Source organism: Nannospalax galili, unplaced genomic scaffold (genome assembly GCF_000622305.1).
Source record: "Nannospalax galili isolate Female #2095 unplaced genomic scaffold, S.galili_v1.0 scaffold323, whole genome shotgun sequence".
In the NCBI taxonomy this organism is placed as follows: Eukaryota; Metazoa; Chordata; class Mammalia; order Rodentia; family Spalacidae; genus Nannospalax; species Nannospalax galili.
The window spans coordinates 1,329,129-1,344,116 of NW_008350329.1; the positions used below are offsets into that span (position 1 = coordinate 1,329,129).

At 37.4% G+C, this 14,988-nt stretch overlaps 1 protein-coding gene across 7 annotated transcripts in view; it reads right to left on the reverse strand.

Annotated features, from left to right (window-relative positions):
• The window catches only part of Ccdc138 (coiled-coil domain containing 138), a 138,843-nt gene that overhangs the window by 67,569 nt on the left and 56,286 nt on the right, over positions 1 to 14,988 (reverse strand). For all 7 annotated transcript variants that reach the window (XM_029570651.1, XM_017801785.2, XM_017801784.2 and 4 more), the window contains 2 exons: positions 8,262 to 8,423; positions 1,816 to 1,932 (listed from right to left, as the gene is read on the reverse strand). In XM_029570651.1, coding sequence (XP_029426511.1) covers positions 1,816 to 1,932; positions 8,262 to 8,423 — 279 coding nt within the window. The remainder of the gene's footprint in view (positions 1 to 1,815; positions 1,933 to 8,261; positions 8,424 to 14,988) is intronic.

Here is a 14,988-nt window from a genome sequence, read left to right on the forward strand (position 1 = left end):
GGTGATGATGATGATGATGATGTGGAGTGACTGGGGAAGATATGTGACCTCTGGCCTCTATATGTGTGTACACACACACACACACACACACACACACACACACACACCACAAATAAACCACAGAAACGTTTGACCTAACTAGAACAAGAAAACATTAAATTTACACGTAAGAAAAGAGTAAGTGGCTGCAGAGATGGCTCACAGGAAAAGCATTTGCTGAACAAGCAAGAGAACTTGAGTTTGAATCCCTAGAACCCACATAAAAAGCTAGGCACAGCCACAAACCTGTCTGTAAGGACAGAACAGAAGGATCCATAGGGTTTGCTGGCTGCCAGGCTAGCTCCAGATTCAGTAGAGACTGTCTCAAGAGAACAAGCAGAAAGTAACAGAGCAGGACACTTGAAGCATGCCTTCACACACACATACACAAACACAAAAGGGAAAAGTAGCTGCCACAGTGGCATACACTGTAATCCCAGCACTCAGGAGACTGAGGCAGAATGCTTGTGAATTCAAGGACAGCCTGGGCTACATAAGACTTTCTTAAGGTAAACTCATCCCTGCACACACAAAAAAGAAAGAAGTTTCAAATCAATAATTAAATTTATATCTCAGTAACCTAAAACAGGAATGGCAAAATAAAGTCAAACCAAGTGGAAATAAGGAAATAATAAAGATAGAAGAAATCAACTAAAGTGAAAACAGAAAAATGGAGAAAGTCAAAGAAACAAATAGATGATCCTTTAAAAGATGAATAAAAAGCACAGATTTTTAGGAAAAGACAAGGTGGAAAAAAAAAAAAAGCACAAATTAGCCCTATCAACAACTATCAATGATGTAACAGAGCTAATCTTATAGACCCTGAAAATATACTGGAACATTGTGGTAACTGATTTCAGATCTCTAAATATGCTGTACCTATGTTTTCATTTTACCTTTACATTCCAAATGTTCTACACATAAATTTGACAACTAGACAAAATGGTTCAGTTCCTCAAAAAGCTACAATAAATTATAAAAATTAGAATAATTCCATAACTATTAAGAAAACTGATTTCATAAGTTAAAACTTCCCTCAAACAAATCCCTGGGTCAAGATATTTTCACAAGAGAATTCTACCAAATATTTAAAGAATTCATACCATCTACCCAATAAATGTAAAAGATAATTTCAATTTGTATAAGCCAAGTAGTACTTTGATATATAACTAGACAAGGTTCAACATACAAAAAAAAAAAAAAAAAAAAAAAAAAAAAAAAAAGGTTGATTAGGCTCCAAAGCTAAGTTGAAGTAAAAATATCATTAAAGGGTTTCCCAAGGACTCTTTAAGAAACTCCTGGAATGATAATGTCATGGTCATAGGACACAAAAATAAGCAGAAAAATCATTTATATTCCCACATACTATCAACACAAACACATGGACAACAAAATCTAAAAGATAAAAATCACTAAGAAACAAATAGTTGAAAATTTCAAAAGAATATTGCACTTGAATTTTACTAAAAAAAAGAAATCAAAACAAACAAAAACTTGCAACACTGATGAAAAACAGCGCTGAATGGAAAGGTTATATTCCTGAGTTGAAAGACTCAACACATAAGATGTCAATCCTTCTGAAATTGATATACAGGTTTAATGCAATTTTGATCAAAATCTCAGGAGGCTATTTTAGAGAGATTACTCCCAAACAGAAAGAGGACTTAGTACACACATACACACATACACTTTTTGTTTACTTTTCTGTGAACAAGATCAAGAGCACTAGCACTAAATGAAATATTAGTTGAAGACAGATTCCAGTGAGTCACTTACCTGTGCTCCAGCATCAAGCTGCCTTAGGGACCAATATATAAACTTTATAAAAGGCTCATGAAGTTTGGCATTCACAAATGGCATCCACTGCAGCTGCTCTGTCATCATAGGCAAAAGCTAAGAACATAATGATGGAAAACAAAGGCACAGCATATTTAGATATATGGAAAAAGCTGCAATTTTCCAAAATATGAACTAAATGACTTTTAGGATTGGTTTAACAATTTCTGCAAAGAAGTCAGTTGAAATTTTGATAATGCACTGAATATGCATATTATCTAGGGGTAGGGAACTGATATCTTTAAGAAAACTAGGTCTGTCAGGATATGAATGCCTATTATTTAGATCTTTTAAATTTCTTTTAACCGTATTTTATGGTTTTCAGACTATGTTTTACATCAAAATTACAACATAGCTAACATAGCTATTTATTGAATTTGTCTATGTAGTTATCTTCATGTTGGTAGTCCCTGAAGGGCTCCCTTTAGTATCTCCAGGACAGGACTAGTGGTTAGTGAGTTCCCCCAGCCTTTGTTTATCTGAGAAAGTCTTAATTTTTCCAAAAATTAACCTTTCCAAAAAGGTTTGCTGGGTACAGTCCTCATTTCCATGCTCTGCCATCCAACTGCCTGTTGACCTGCAAGGATTCTACTGAAAGACCTGCTCACATGCTTACAGAAGCTCCTTTGTGAGTGGCAAGTTGTTTTTCTCTTGCTGCTTTCAAGATCTTTTTTGTCCTTGATTTTTGCCAATATGTTAATCTTTGTGTTAGTTTCTTTGGGGTTCATCTTTGTCGGGAATTCCTTAGACTTCATGAATTTGTATGTCTACTTTCTCAGTAAAAACATCTGGGAAGTTCTCAGCCACTATTTAGAACAAAACAAAACAAAACAAAACAAAACAAAAAAAAACCCCACTGTCCCTCCTCTCTTCCTAAGACTTCCACAATACACAATACATGTAATTGGTGACATGATGGTTTCCTGCGAGTTCTTTAGTCTCTTCCATGTTTTGCAAATTATTTCCATTTTTGTAACATATTTAGTCTTAGGAGATACTACTTCATATTGCACTATAATGGGGGTTTTCCCCCTTCAAGTTCTTTAAAACTATTCTACTCATTTATTTTTGAAACACAGAAGGTATAGTGGTTTGAATAAACAATGTCTCCCATAGACTCAAGTATTTGAACACTTGGTCCCCAGTTGGTAACGCTATTTGGGGAAATTATAGCCCTTTACAAGGTGTGGCCCTGCTGGAGGAAGTATGTCACTAGGGGTGGGCTTTCAGAGTTCACAGCCGTGTCCCACTTCCAGTTTGCCCTCTCTGCATTTTGTTTGCAATTAAAGACGTGATCTCTCAACTTCCTGCTCTGGCTGCTTCCCTTCCCCCTTCATGGACACTCTCTTTCCAGAAACATAAGCCAAAGTAAACTCCTCTTCCATGAGTCTCTTTTGGTAATGGTGTTTTATACAGTGACCAAAAGTAACTAATACATAAGGTATACCCAGTCTGATCGTAACAAATGTACCAGATTTAGTCTCTAATTGAATGGGTTTTTTGTTTTTAAATGTTGAACATAGCCTTAAATGGTAACAGGTACCAACTGTGATAAAATATACAACAAAATGCTCCAGAAGTTTCCAAGGGTCATTTCTAGTTTTTCCAAATTATTTGAGCAATTCTAGTATCCTTGGAATAAATTTAATATCTACCTATCCTGCTAAACCTTAAATGTCAACTTGACATAGCCTCAAGTCATCTGAGGAGAGAAGCCTCAAGTGTCTGTGAGGGATTGTCTTAATTGATGCAAGAGGGCCTAGGCTACTGTGGGCAGCACCATTCTTCAGACAGGTGGTCCTAAGCCATATAAAAAAAGCTAGCTAAGCATGAGGGAGAGAGTGAGCAATGTAGCAAGCCAGCAAGTGCTCCTCCATAGATTCTGCCTTGAGTTCCAGCCCTTCCTTCTCTCGATGATGGACCATTACCTAGAAGTGTAACATGAAATACACCCTTTCCTCCACATATTGCCTTTGGTCATGGTCTGTCACAGCAGCACAAACAAAACTAACACACTACAAAGTGTCATATAGTTCAAAGCTTATTCATATACCAAAAACAAGCTTCAAAAAAGGGTTGCATTATTTAAATTTATAAATTGTACATCTTTTGAAAAGATGTGAATACTTGCACTGGCCACAAATATTCAAATCCCTAATTGATACTATTTACTATTTTCTTATTCTATTGATTATTCATAAACTTTAAGATCAATCCATTTTATTAATAGGCTAGTAAAGCAAAACCAGTTTTTAATTCTATTTATTTTTTGTCTTTTTGAAACAGGGTCTCCCTGTAGCCCCAGCTGGCCTGGAACTCACTATATAGACCAGGCTGGCCTTGAACTCATGGAGATTCACCGGCCTCTGCCTCCCGAGTGCTGGGACTACAGCTGTGCACCACCACGCCCAGCCTAGTATTTTTTTTTAATTATTTACTTTCTATTTTTATTTTATTTAAGAGAAAATTTAATGATTTAAGAATTTCATAAAATGAATTTTGATTATATTCAGACATCCTCCATCTCCACCTTCAACCCATCATCACCCCCCATTGAGCCCAAATCTGACCTTATGTCTTCTATTTTTGTATGAAAAACCCCATTCATCTTATATATCTGAGCTGGATGCCAGAGAAATCATCTCTCATTAGACTGACAGTGATCTATGATTCTTACACTCTGGTGTGCCAATGTAAGGGCCCACTCCTTTTCCTTTGTATGTGGTTCTGGGTCTGGATATGTCCAGGTTTCTTGGAATGGGATTTTCACTCTTTAGTTCTGTTTCTCTTACACACTACCTAGGAATGTCAAGTAGAGATTTCTCTTTTTCTCAGTGGTAGGAACGCTAGGTTTTCTTCATCAAAGTTAGTTGATTGCAGCTCTTGCATGCAGGTTATAGTTTGGCTGTTTCTAGTCCTCACTCAGCACAATGACCCCACTGTGTTCCAAGGTGTTCTGCAATAGGCTGATTCCCCTCAGGGTTTTGCTGTTAGTAAAAGAAGCTAGGTCCTCATAGCAGGCAGCAATTAGCTTACAGGCCTCTGAGCCAAGATTCTGAGTGGCAGCTGGGAAATTTCACAGCTTCACAGAAGAGCTTTACACCAATGTCCTCTAGTTTATTTTCTGCAATCTGTAGCCTTCTCTGGTTTCTAATGTTGTTGAAAACTGCAGATAGGTCTTGACAGCCACTGGGTGGTGATTATGGCTGACCAACCATGGGTACCAGTAGGGTGTTTGGGTGGGCAGTCTGGCACAGCTCTGCCCCACAGGTATGAGTGGCCAGATTTGGCAGATACCTGACCACAAAGTCTGCCAGTGCATGGACAGCCAGATTGGCTTGGCTCTAGTGGTATTTTTATTTTATGTATATGTGTGTTTTGCTTGAATGTATGTAAGTGCACCACATGTGTGCAATGCCCTCAAAAGAGGGCGTCAGATGCCCTGAAACTGGAGTTACAGATGGTTATTAGCTGCCATGTGGGTGCTAAGAACCAAACCCTGGGTCCTCTGGGAGAGCAGCCAGTAGTGCTCTTAACTGCTGAGCCATCTCTGCAGTCCCTGAAAACAGTATTTTAATGAAAAGAATCTAGCCTCAGCAAAAAACTATAAATTCCAATTAAGTACAATATAGAATTTATCTTTATTTAAAGATAGAATGAATCTGAGCCATGTGAGATAAATGTCACTAAGTCAATGTAAAAATAGATTTTCACATAATCTGTTTCACATAAACAGATTTCATTTTTTTTACTATTTCATTTTTGAGACAGTTTCATGTATTCCAGGCTGACTTTAAACTTCCTACAGAGGAATAGTTTATAATGGTGCTATAAATTCTAAATAAGTTTATTATTGCTATACAATTATATTTATTATATTATAAGCAGTGTTTAAACAACACACTTATGTTATAGTTCTGTAGGCCAGTACTCTGATGTAGGTGTCAGCTAGTCAAAATCTGTGCATGTTTCTAGAGTTTAGGGGAGGATCCATTTCCTTACTCAGTCAAGTTTCAAGAAGGAGTCAGTTCTCTGCAATTCTAGAACCGATCCCCCTATCATTCCTGGCTAAGCTGAGGGCAATTTCCAACTTCATGAAGCTGTCTACTTTCCATTGTTCATGGCCCTCTTTGGTCCATCTTCAATGCCAGGAATGATGGGTTGTGCATCCAACCTCCTCTTCTGACTCCTTCTTGTTTAAAGACTCAAGTGTGTTGGACTCAAATCTCCCAGTTTTAAGAATAGTTAACTGACGATTTTAACTCCTTTCTGCCATGTACCATAACATACTGACAGCTTCCAAAGATAGAATGGGGGTATCTTTGTACCCATTATTCTACCTAGTACAAAAGATATTTAGAAGAAGCTTTTTAGTTAGGAGTAAAAAATGCACATAAATTACTCAAATAAAACCTTAAACTATACTTAATAATCATAAAATTATTGCTAAAAATAAGAACAATGTATATTTACTCTGTTTAAACTAGTTAAATGTACACTATTTTTTAAAAAAATAAAAAACTGTCCTTTCTTCATACCAGTTAGTACCAATATTAACATTAAGAAATTGCCCTTTAAGCCGGGCATGGTGGCACATGCCTTTAGTCCCAGCACTTGGAAGGCAGAGGCAGGAGGATCTCTGTTAAGTTCAAGGCCAACCTGGTCTACATAGTGAGTTCCAGGTCAGCTAGGGTTACTGGGAGACCCTATCTCAAAAAGACCCCCCCCAAAAAAAAACCAAACTGAAATTACCCTTTGATAGAGAGCCCTCAAAGATGACTTTTTTACCCCTTTATCCCAAAAGACAAAAAAAAAAAAAACAACTCCAATCGGTTATGTTCTTTACTTTTAAAGATCTATCTCTACTTTTAAAAAAAATTGTTTTTATTGAATTTTTGTGTATTTTTTATACAGAATATTCTCAAAGAATCTTAATCATCTTTATACCCCGTCCCCACAGGCACCCTCCCACAGCGCCCCCACTGGAACCCATATACTGTCATCCATATTAAGGCCTAATGTGTCAAGTCACTGTCCCCAGACGCTCCCCTGTACAAGTCCATCCACTGAGATCTAGTCAGCCTATTTAGAATCTCTTGTTTCAGAAAGATCAGCAATTCCTCACCAAGCAGTAATCAGCGGGCAATGTTTCCACAGCTAAGACTGGGGTCTGCTGATCACTTCCCCAGTTCTATGCCAGGTTTTTGTCTGTCTGAGTTGCATGGGACTTTTGTATGCTGACACATAGAATCATATCCTCTTTCCATATGGTCATGCACCTCCTCCCTGGCTCTAACAATCTTTCTGCTCCCTCTTCCACAATGGTCCCTGAGCCCTGGGTGGGTGAAGTTTAATATAGGAGTCCTGTCCATGTACTAAATGGGAGGAAACTAAACTGTGGTACTATAAACATAACCAAATATACATGGCTGGAGAGATCATAGCTCTTAGAGAAAACTCTTAGACTGTCACATTCCTAGACTAATGTAATTTCTTGCTATATGCAAAATATGTATCCTTATATTTACAGACAAATATTCCAGTCACCACTCATCAAAGAAGCTTATTTTGCACCCGTCAGAGACTATTACCACATACAACAACTGATAACACACAGAACATTGTCTATGAATTGCCTAGGCCTAAGCTACACATCTACAATGCAACCTCTATACCTAAGGTGCACAGAACATAGAACAGGGGTAATGAAGATGACACTAATGAATCTCTCAATTCTCATTAATGAAGATCCCTAATGTTAACAGAGGGACAGGAATACAAAAGGTTACAAATGGCCAAAACATCAAATATTAAAATTAAAATGTCAGTATGAATTAATCTTAACTTGGTCTGAAATGAATCATTTTTAAACTGTTGGTATAATCAATTTTCTATCAAAATGCTTTTGAGTCAGGTGTGGCAGCACAAATTTATAATCCCAGCAATGGGGAGGGAAAGGCCAGGGAATCCTAAGTTTAACAGCATTCTGCACTACATAGTATGACCTGTTTCACAAAGCAAAAATATTTTCAATTTTTTTTCAATTATAAAAATGCCAGAAGCTTTTCCTTACTTAATCTTCATGTCTACTGAATTATATATTTTATATTTAAAGAACAAACCTTGGGGGGGGGCGAGAGAAAAGGCTCATTGGTTAAAGACACTTACTGTGCTTACAGAAGACTTACATTCGGTTTCCAGTACACACGAGGCTCATGACTGTCTGTATGTCCAGTTCCAGGGGGTCAAATACCCTCTTCTGGCCTCCATGGGCACAGGTGTGCATGAAGACACACACACACACACACACACACACACACACACACACACACACACAGAGGTAAGACTCATACACATAAAATAAAAACAAATCTTTGAGGACAAACCTTTACACACTTCTCTTGAATTTCATTTCTCTGAGAAGATCTCAACAGTGGCTTTTCACCATCCATACCAGACTCTTCATGTTTCACTTTGCTAAGGTGATAGTCTGATATCCAGTCCATGAAAACAATTAATAGCTCATATACTTGTCCATTAAGTGGCACCTAGTCATCAAAAATTAAATCAAACATTTACTTCAATTCATAACTTCATAAAAACTGAAAGTTAAGTCTTAAATTTGGTAAGTAATTATAGAAATATTTACCTAAGTATTTTCAGATAAGTGTTTAGGTATCTCTCTAAACAAAAAGAAATTTCAAATCAAATATTTCCAATTAATACTAAAAATTTTAAATGCTGATCGGGCATTTAATCCTAGCACTTGGGAGGCAGAAGCAGGTGGATCTCTCAGAGTTCAAGGTCAGCCTGATCTACATAGTGAGTTCTGGGCAAGCTGGGGCTACAGGTGACCCTGTCTCAAAAAGATTTTAAAAAAATTTTAAATGGTCTCTTAGATAATACAAGAAAATTCACCATAATGAAATAAAAGAGGTAACATTTTGTTACTGTAATGAAGAATTTTCACTGACTATATAGTAGCCCTGGGCCTATAACCCCATCCTAGCAACAGAGAGACTGAAGCAGGATAGTGAATTCTAAGCCAGACTAGATTAAACAATGAGACCCTGCCTCAAGCACACATAACAAAACAATTTTTTTTAAGGAACTGGGCCATGCATAGTTTCACAGGCCTTAATCCCAGCACTCAGAGGCAGAGGAAGATCTCTATGAGTTCAATGCTAGCCTGGTTTATATAGTTGAGTTTCAGGCCAGCCAGAGCTACATAGTGATACCCTGTCTCAAAATAAAACAAAACAGAATTGTCACAAAAGCTCGTCTCAGTTTGATAAGATAGGCTCAGAAGTTAAGCTCACTGGCTGTTCTTGCAGAGGACCCAGGTTCAGGTCCCAACACTACATGATGGCTAACAACTGTCTGAAACTCCAGTTTCAGGGGATCCAAAACCCTCTTCTGGCCTCTGCAGGCATTGCATGACATGGTGCCCTTATACACATGCAAGCAAAACATTCAAATACATAAAGTAAAAAATGAATAAATCAAAATATTGATAAAGACAAAAATGTAAAAAAATTCAACATAAATCACCATATCTAAAAAAGTCTAACATTTATTAAAGATTTCCAAAACTAAAGAATTTGAGGGAGGGGTATTTTCTTCCCACAAAACTTTCTTTCTATTAAGAACTTGATATAAACATGATATGAATTTTTTTTCCAAAACAGGAGGAAAAAAAGAGTAAGACAAAGAGCCAGGGATGTGGCTCAGTAGGAAAACACTTGCTTAGCATGTATGAGACCTGTGCTATCCCACAAAAAAAGAAAAATACCATTAAAAACCTTCAAATATCTTATAAATTTAATTAGAATTTTAGTATTCCTTTCTGAAAATTTATTATACAAAATGGAATTCTTGACCAAGCTGGTGGTTCACACTTGTGATCCTAGCATTTGGGAGGTAGAAGCATAAGAATCAAGAGTTCAAGGTCATCCTCAGTGAGTGAGTCATCATCCTAGACTACAGGAGATCCTATCTCAAAAAATAAAAACAAAACAACAACAAAACCCAGAGTCCTTCCTGCAAAGAAAGGGCCAAGAAAAGAAAGAGAAACTAAGGCCATAAATACTCCAAGAATTATTTCACAGAATCAATCTAACAAAATGATCTGTCCTTCCATGCTGGGTAAAGGCCTTCCAGTGTGCACACACTCAGGTCACTCATATACGTCAGCAACCCCTCAGTCATCTCTGTAAGTAAGCTCAGTAAATTCATTGGTTTTCCAGGAAAACCTTAATTAAACATTGGTTTGATACAAGAACCTTAAAAGGGTGATAAGCATTGCTTAGTATCCCCAGGAAAAATAATTCTCACAACAAATGGAAAATTTATTTGTTAATGTTATTATGTCTCATAATTATTAAAAGAGAAAATGAGAATTTAAAAGATGTTAAAAGGATATGGAAATGTAGATATTTTCCGAAATAGAAAAAAAGAGAAAGCCTAAGCAAGTGATGAAGATCTGTGTACGTTTGTAATGATATATAAGGATGAGATAAAAATAATATATACATAATCTTAAAATTTCTAAGATCATAGAGAGTTTAAGTTTAAGGAACAAAATATATGTCCAGTCAAGGTTTATCTGAGAACATTTGGTTTTTGCCCAAGCTTTATCTACATAGCACATGGTAATTAAAAGTACCAGACTGGTGGAACTAACCTTATTGGATGTTTAACAGCCATACTTTGAGGCCTATACTAATCTGATCAGAGGGACTTAAAGGACAGTTTTTTCCCTTTGCTTTCCAAGGTCAACTAAATTCTAGGGGACTATGGAGCATCTCTCAAAATATCCTGTAACTGTGATGAGTCACCTGTCCTCTTGTTCAGGAAAGCCATGGAGACCCCACCAGATGGACTTGAGCCAGTGTCCAATCTACAAAGAGGAGGGTCAACTCAGAGGAAACATTTCCTCCATGCTTCCAAGTAAAGCCAGCCATGGTCGAACAGGACCTCTGACTGCTCTTCACATAGATGGAACTGGTGAAAAAAAGGAGCCAGGAGCTCCTCCCAAGCCCATGTGACCCCTGAGAAACAGATCCTGAAATGACCTTAAGAGTAAAAATGAATTGGTTTATTTGGGCCAACTGTGTGGTCTTAAACACCCAAAAGGAAAGTATAACCAAAGATTAAAGTGATCAGTATATTTCTTTAAGAATTCAAGGGATTACACTTCCCAGACACGAGGCTTAAGTCCATATACAATGTTAGACAATTTCTCATTGATGATTTTGTTTACAATCACAAAGTGCTGCTCAGATGTAAGACTTCAAATCTTGGTCTCCAATACTGTAGTGCCCATCTGTAGCTAAGGGAGACAACCCACTGTTGTTCTAAATGATGGAGAAATTTATTTTCTCCCCCTATCTAGAAGTCTTTGAGAGGGAACTGACACTGATTCTAGCCACTGCAACAGCTACCAAAGAGTCTGAAAACAAATCCTGAGTCCATCACTCTTGAGTCCAGTCTTGGCAGACAAAATAAAAATGAGGAGGCAATAGAGGGATGCTTTTGGAAGCTCTCATCAAAAAATTCCAATTATGATATGAACATTTGAAATTTGCCCTGTTCTGACTTTTTTCTGGTTCCCTGTCTAGAACTTATGCTAACTACTCTTGCCTTTACTTCTCCTTCACATTTCCTATTCACCAGTCAAGGCCTTTCTTTTCCCCCTACAGATAAGAGTTATGCAATTTGGGAGTCTTTTAGATAGACCCCAATTGCCTCACCCTGCATCCTTGTTCAGCATGGAAGAAGCCAGAGCGGTCTGTGCCCCAATTCCCTATCAGCAATTTGGGTAACCTCTTCAGAGGATGGTTTGATAAGAAAAGGAGGTAGGAATTGGCTAGGCAATTAGGGTAAAAAGACCCTAAAGTAGCCAGTTTCTTGGCTAAAAATCAGAATACCCTTGGGCCTCTTAGCAACATACTCTGTTCCAAAGCACAAAAATGTCAAAAGTATTTGAGAGTTCTTATCTAATCCATAAAAGATTTTAGGGTTACCTCTTCAGAGGGGGGGAATGTTAGAGTAGCAAAAAGCCCCATTTAAAAAAAATGGAAAGGAATCATACACAAAGTTGTTCAGGAAAAAGTGATGGGGAGCTAGGGGAGGAGTTGGAGGGGAGGGAGTGGGCATGGATTTGATCAAAACACTTTATATGCATTTATAAAATTCTCAATAAATTATTTTAAGTTTAAAAGAAGAAACAATTATTTTAAAATAATAATAATTTATTTGGTATCAAATTGACTTATAAGTTCTTATGTAAGCTAAAATTGTTAAATTATAACCTTGTTCCTAGTGCTAAAAACATGTAAGTTAAATTTAAATGATGATTACTTCTGTCTCAGGATGCAATTTATCTCTGTGCTTTTACATATGTTTTAAATAAAATAAACATTTTACTACTACTCTCTCTTTAAAGTCAACAAAGAGATTTGTCAAGATCCATATCTCTGCCAATTCTATGTGAAAACATCTTTAAACATTTAGAAAAAAACAGTCATTCAAAACTTGCTTCAAGGCTTACAAGGACATCTCAAATTTTATACTATACTTGAGGTAATTGTTCATCTCTATATACATAAAAGAGTAAATATTAATTGCTTAGTAAATTCTCACAACAAATAGTAAATTTGTTTGTGAATGTTATTATGCTTCATGGTTTTTAAGAAAGGAAATAAAAAGGTTAAAAGGTTGGTAAAAGGATATGAAATGGATATTTTAATAAAGACTTATGAGCCTGAGAGGGTGGCTCAGACCTCCTCCATCTGGGTAGCTGCTCGGAGCTCAGCAAACCACCAGAGAGAGCAGGGTTCTGGCCTCCCTCTGGCCTCCAACTACCAGAGGGCCTGAGAACCCAGGGGAGAGCTTCACAGCCCCTAGATCCTGCCTCCACGTGGTGGTGAGCTTCTCCTAATTGCGCCATACCATCCCCCTACCTGGGATTTTTGTGAGGCCCCTCCAAAGGCCCCAGGGCAGATCTGGCTTTGGTAGGCTAAGGCTGGGATCTCAGCAGACTGCCAGAGAGTGCTGAGTTCTGCCCCTCTCTGACCTCCCTCTGGCATAGGGTTGGCAATGCACAGGACTGCCTGAGAGAGCCTGGAACCTGCCTCCATGTGGTGAAGAAAGCTTGAGTGTACCTGACTGGAGCCTGAATTGGGCTTCTGTGGGCACCCATCAATAGCTGATCTGAAATCATCAGTTCCCTCCAAAATAAGCCTGAAAGAACCTGAACCCTGTACTAACCAGCTTTACATAATCAATAAAGAAAGGATCTAGGCACCCCGATAATACAAACAGTATACTTCAGCTTAATTCTCATATTAGAAAAACTCAAAAGAACAATGATGAATATGATAAAAGAATTCAGTGAATTTAAAGAACACGTAATCATAGAGCTGAAGGAAGATAGGGATAAACTTCTGAATGAATTCAGAAAAGAGCTAGAAATATTGAAGAATACTCAGGCTGAAATAAAGAAGGAAGTGAAAAACTCAATAAGCCAACTTGAAACAACAGGGGAAAGCCTCACCTCTAGAATGAATGAAATGGAAAACAGAGTATCAACACTGGAGGATAAAGATGAAGAATCGGAACATTCAAGCAAAGAGTATGGAAAATTTTAAAAACACAGGAATGGAATATGCAAGAGATGTGGGACACCATGAAAAGACCAAATCTTCAGATCATAGGAAGAGAGGAAGGATAATTTCAGGTTAATTTCGGATCTTAAACAGGATTGTAGAAGAGAATTTCCAGCAATTAAGGAAAGACATCCCCATACAAATACAGGAAGCACATAGAACACCAAATAGGCAGGATCAGAAAAGAAGCTCCCCATGACATATCATAGTCACTAAAAACACTAAGTGTACAGAACAAAGAATACTGAAAGCAGCAAAAGAAAAACAATAAGTCACATACAAAGAAAAGCCCATCAGAATTACAACTGACTTACCAATGCAAACTATGAAAGCCAGAAGAGCCTGGACCAAGGTAGTTCAAGTTCTACATGACAGTAGATGCCAGCCCAGAACACTATACCCAGCAAAAATGTCTATTATAGTTGAGGGGGAAAGAAAAATCTTCCATGACATGAATAGCCTGAAAGAATACATGTCCACAAAACCAGGCCTTCAAAGAATACTTGAAGCAATACAGAGAGAGAAACAACTATACCTTGGGGCAACAAAAGAAAATAAACAAAGATATAATCTAGGAAACACAAAATTACACAGAGAACATAAACAGCAATCAAAATCACAGCAACCAATATACACCTTTCAATAATAACCTCAAACATCAATGGACTGAATACCCCTGTCAAAAGACACAGGCTAAGTGAATGGATTAAGAAACAAAATCCATCTCTCTGCTGTCTGCTAGAAACCCATCTCACCTTCAAGGACAGGCAACTACCTTAAGGTAAAAGGATGGAAAAGAATATTCCAAGCAAACGGCACTAAGAAACAAGCAGGGGTTGCAATTCTAATATCTGACAAAATAGATTTCAAAGTAAAACTAATCAGAAAAGATAAGGAGGGTCACTTCATTCTGATCAAAGGAACAGTTAACCAAGAAAATATTACAATCCTTAACATATATGCACCAAATTCTGATGCACCTAAATTCATAAAAACAATACTACAAGAGTTTAAGACACAGATTAACCCCAACTCAGTAATATTAGGGGACTTCAATATCCCACTGTCTCCATTAGACAGGTCAACTGGACAAAGAATAAACAGAGAAATGTCTGAATTAAATGATACCATTCACCAAATGGACCTAACAGACATCGTTCGATTATTCTGCCCAAACAGCAAAGAATACACATTTTACTCAGCACCTCATGGAACTTTTTCAAAAATTGACCACATACTGGGCCACAAAACAAACCTCAACAAATACAAAAATATTGAAATAATTCTATGCATTCTATCGGACCATAAAACAACAAGGCTCAAAATCAACACTAGATGAAGCTCTAGTCACTACATGAACTCGTGTCGATTGAACAACACACTCCTAAACAACGAGTGGGTCAAAAGAGAAATTAAGAAAGAAATAAAAGAATTCCTGGAATTC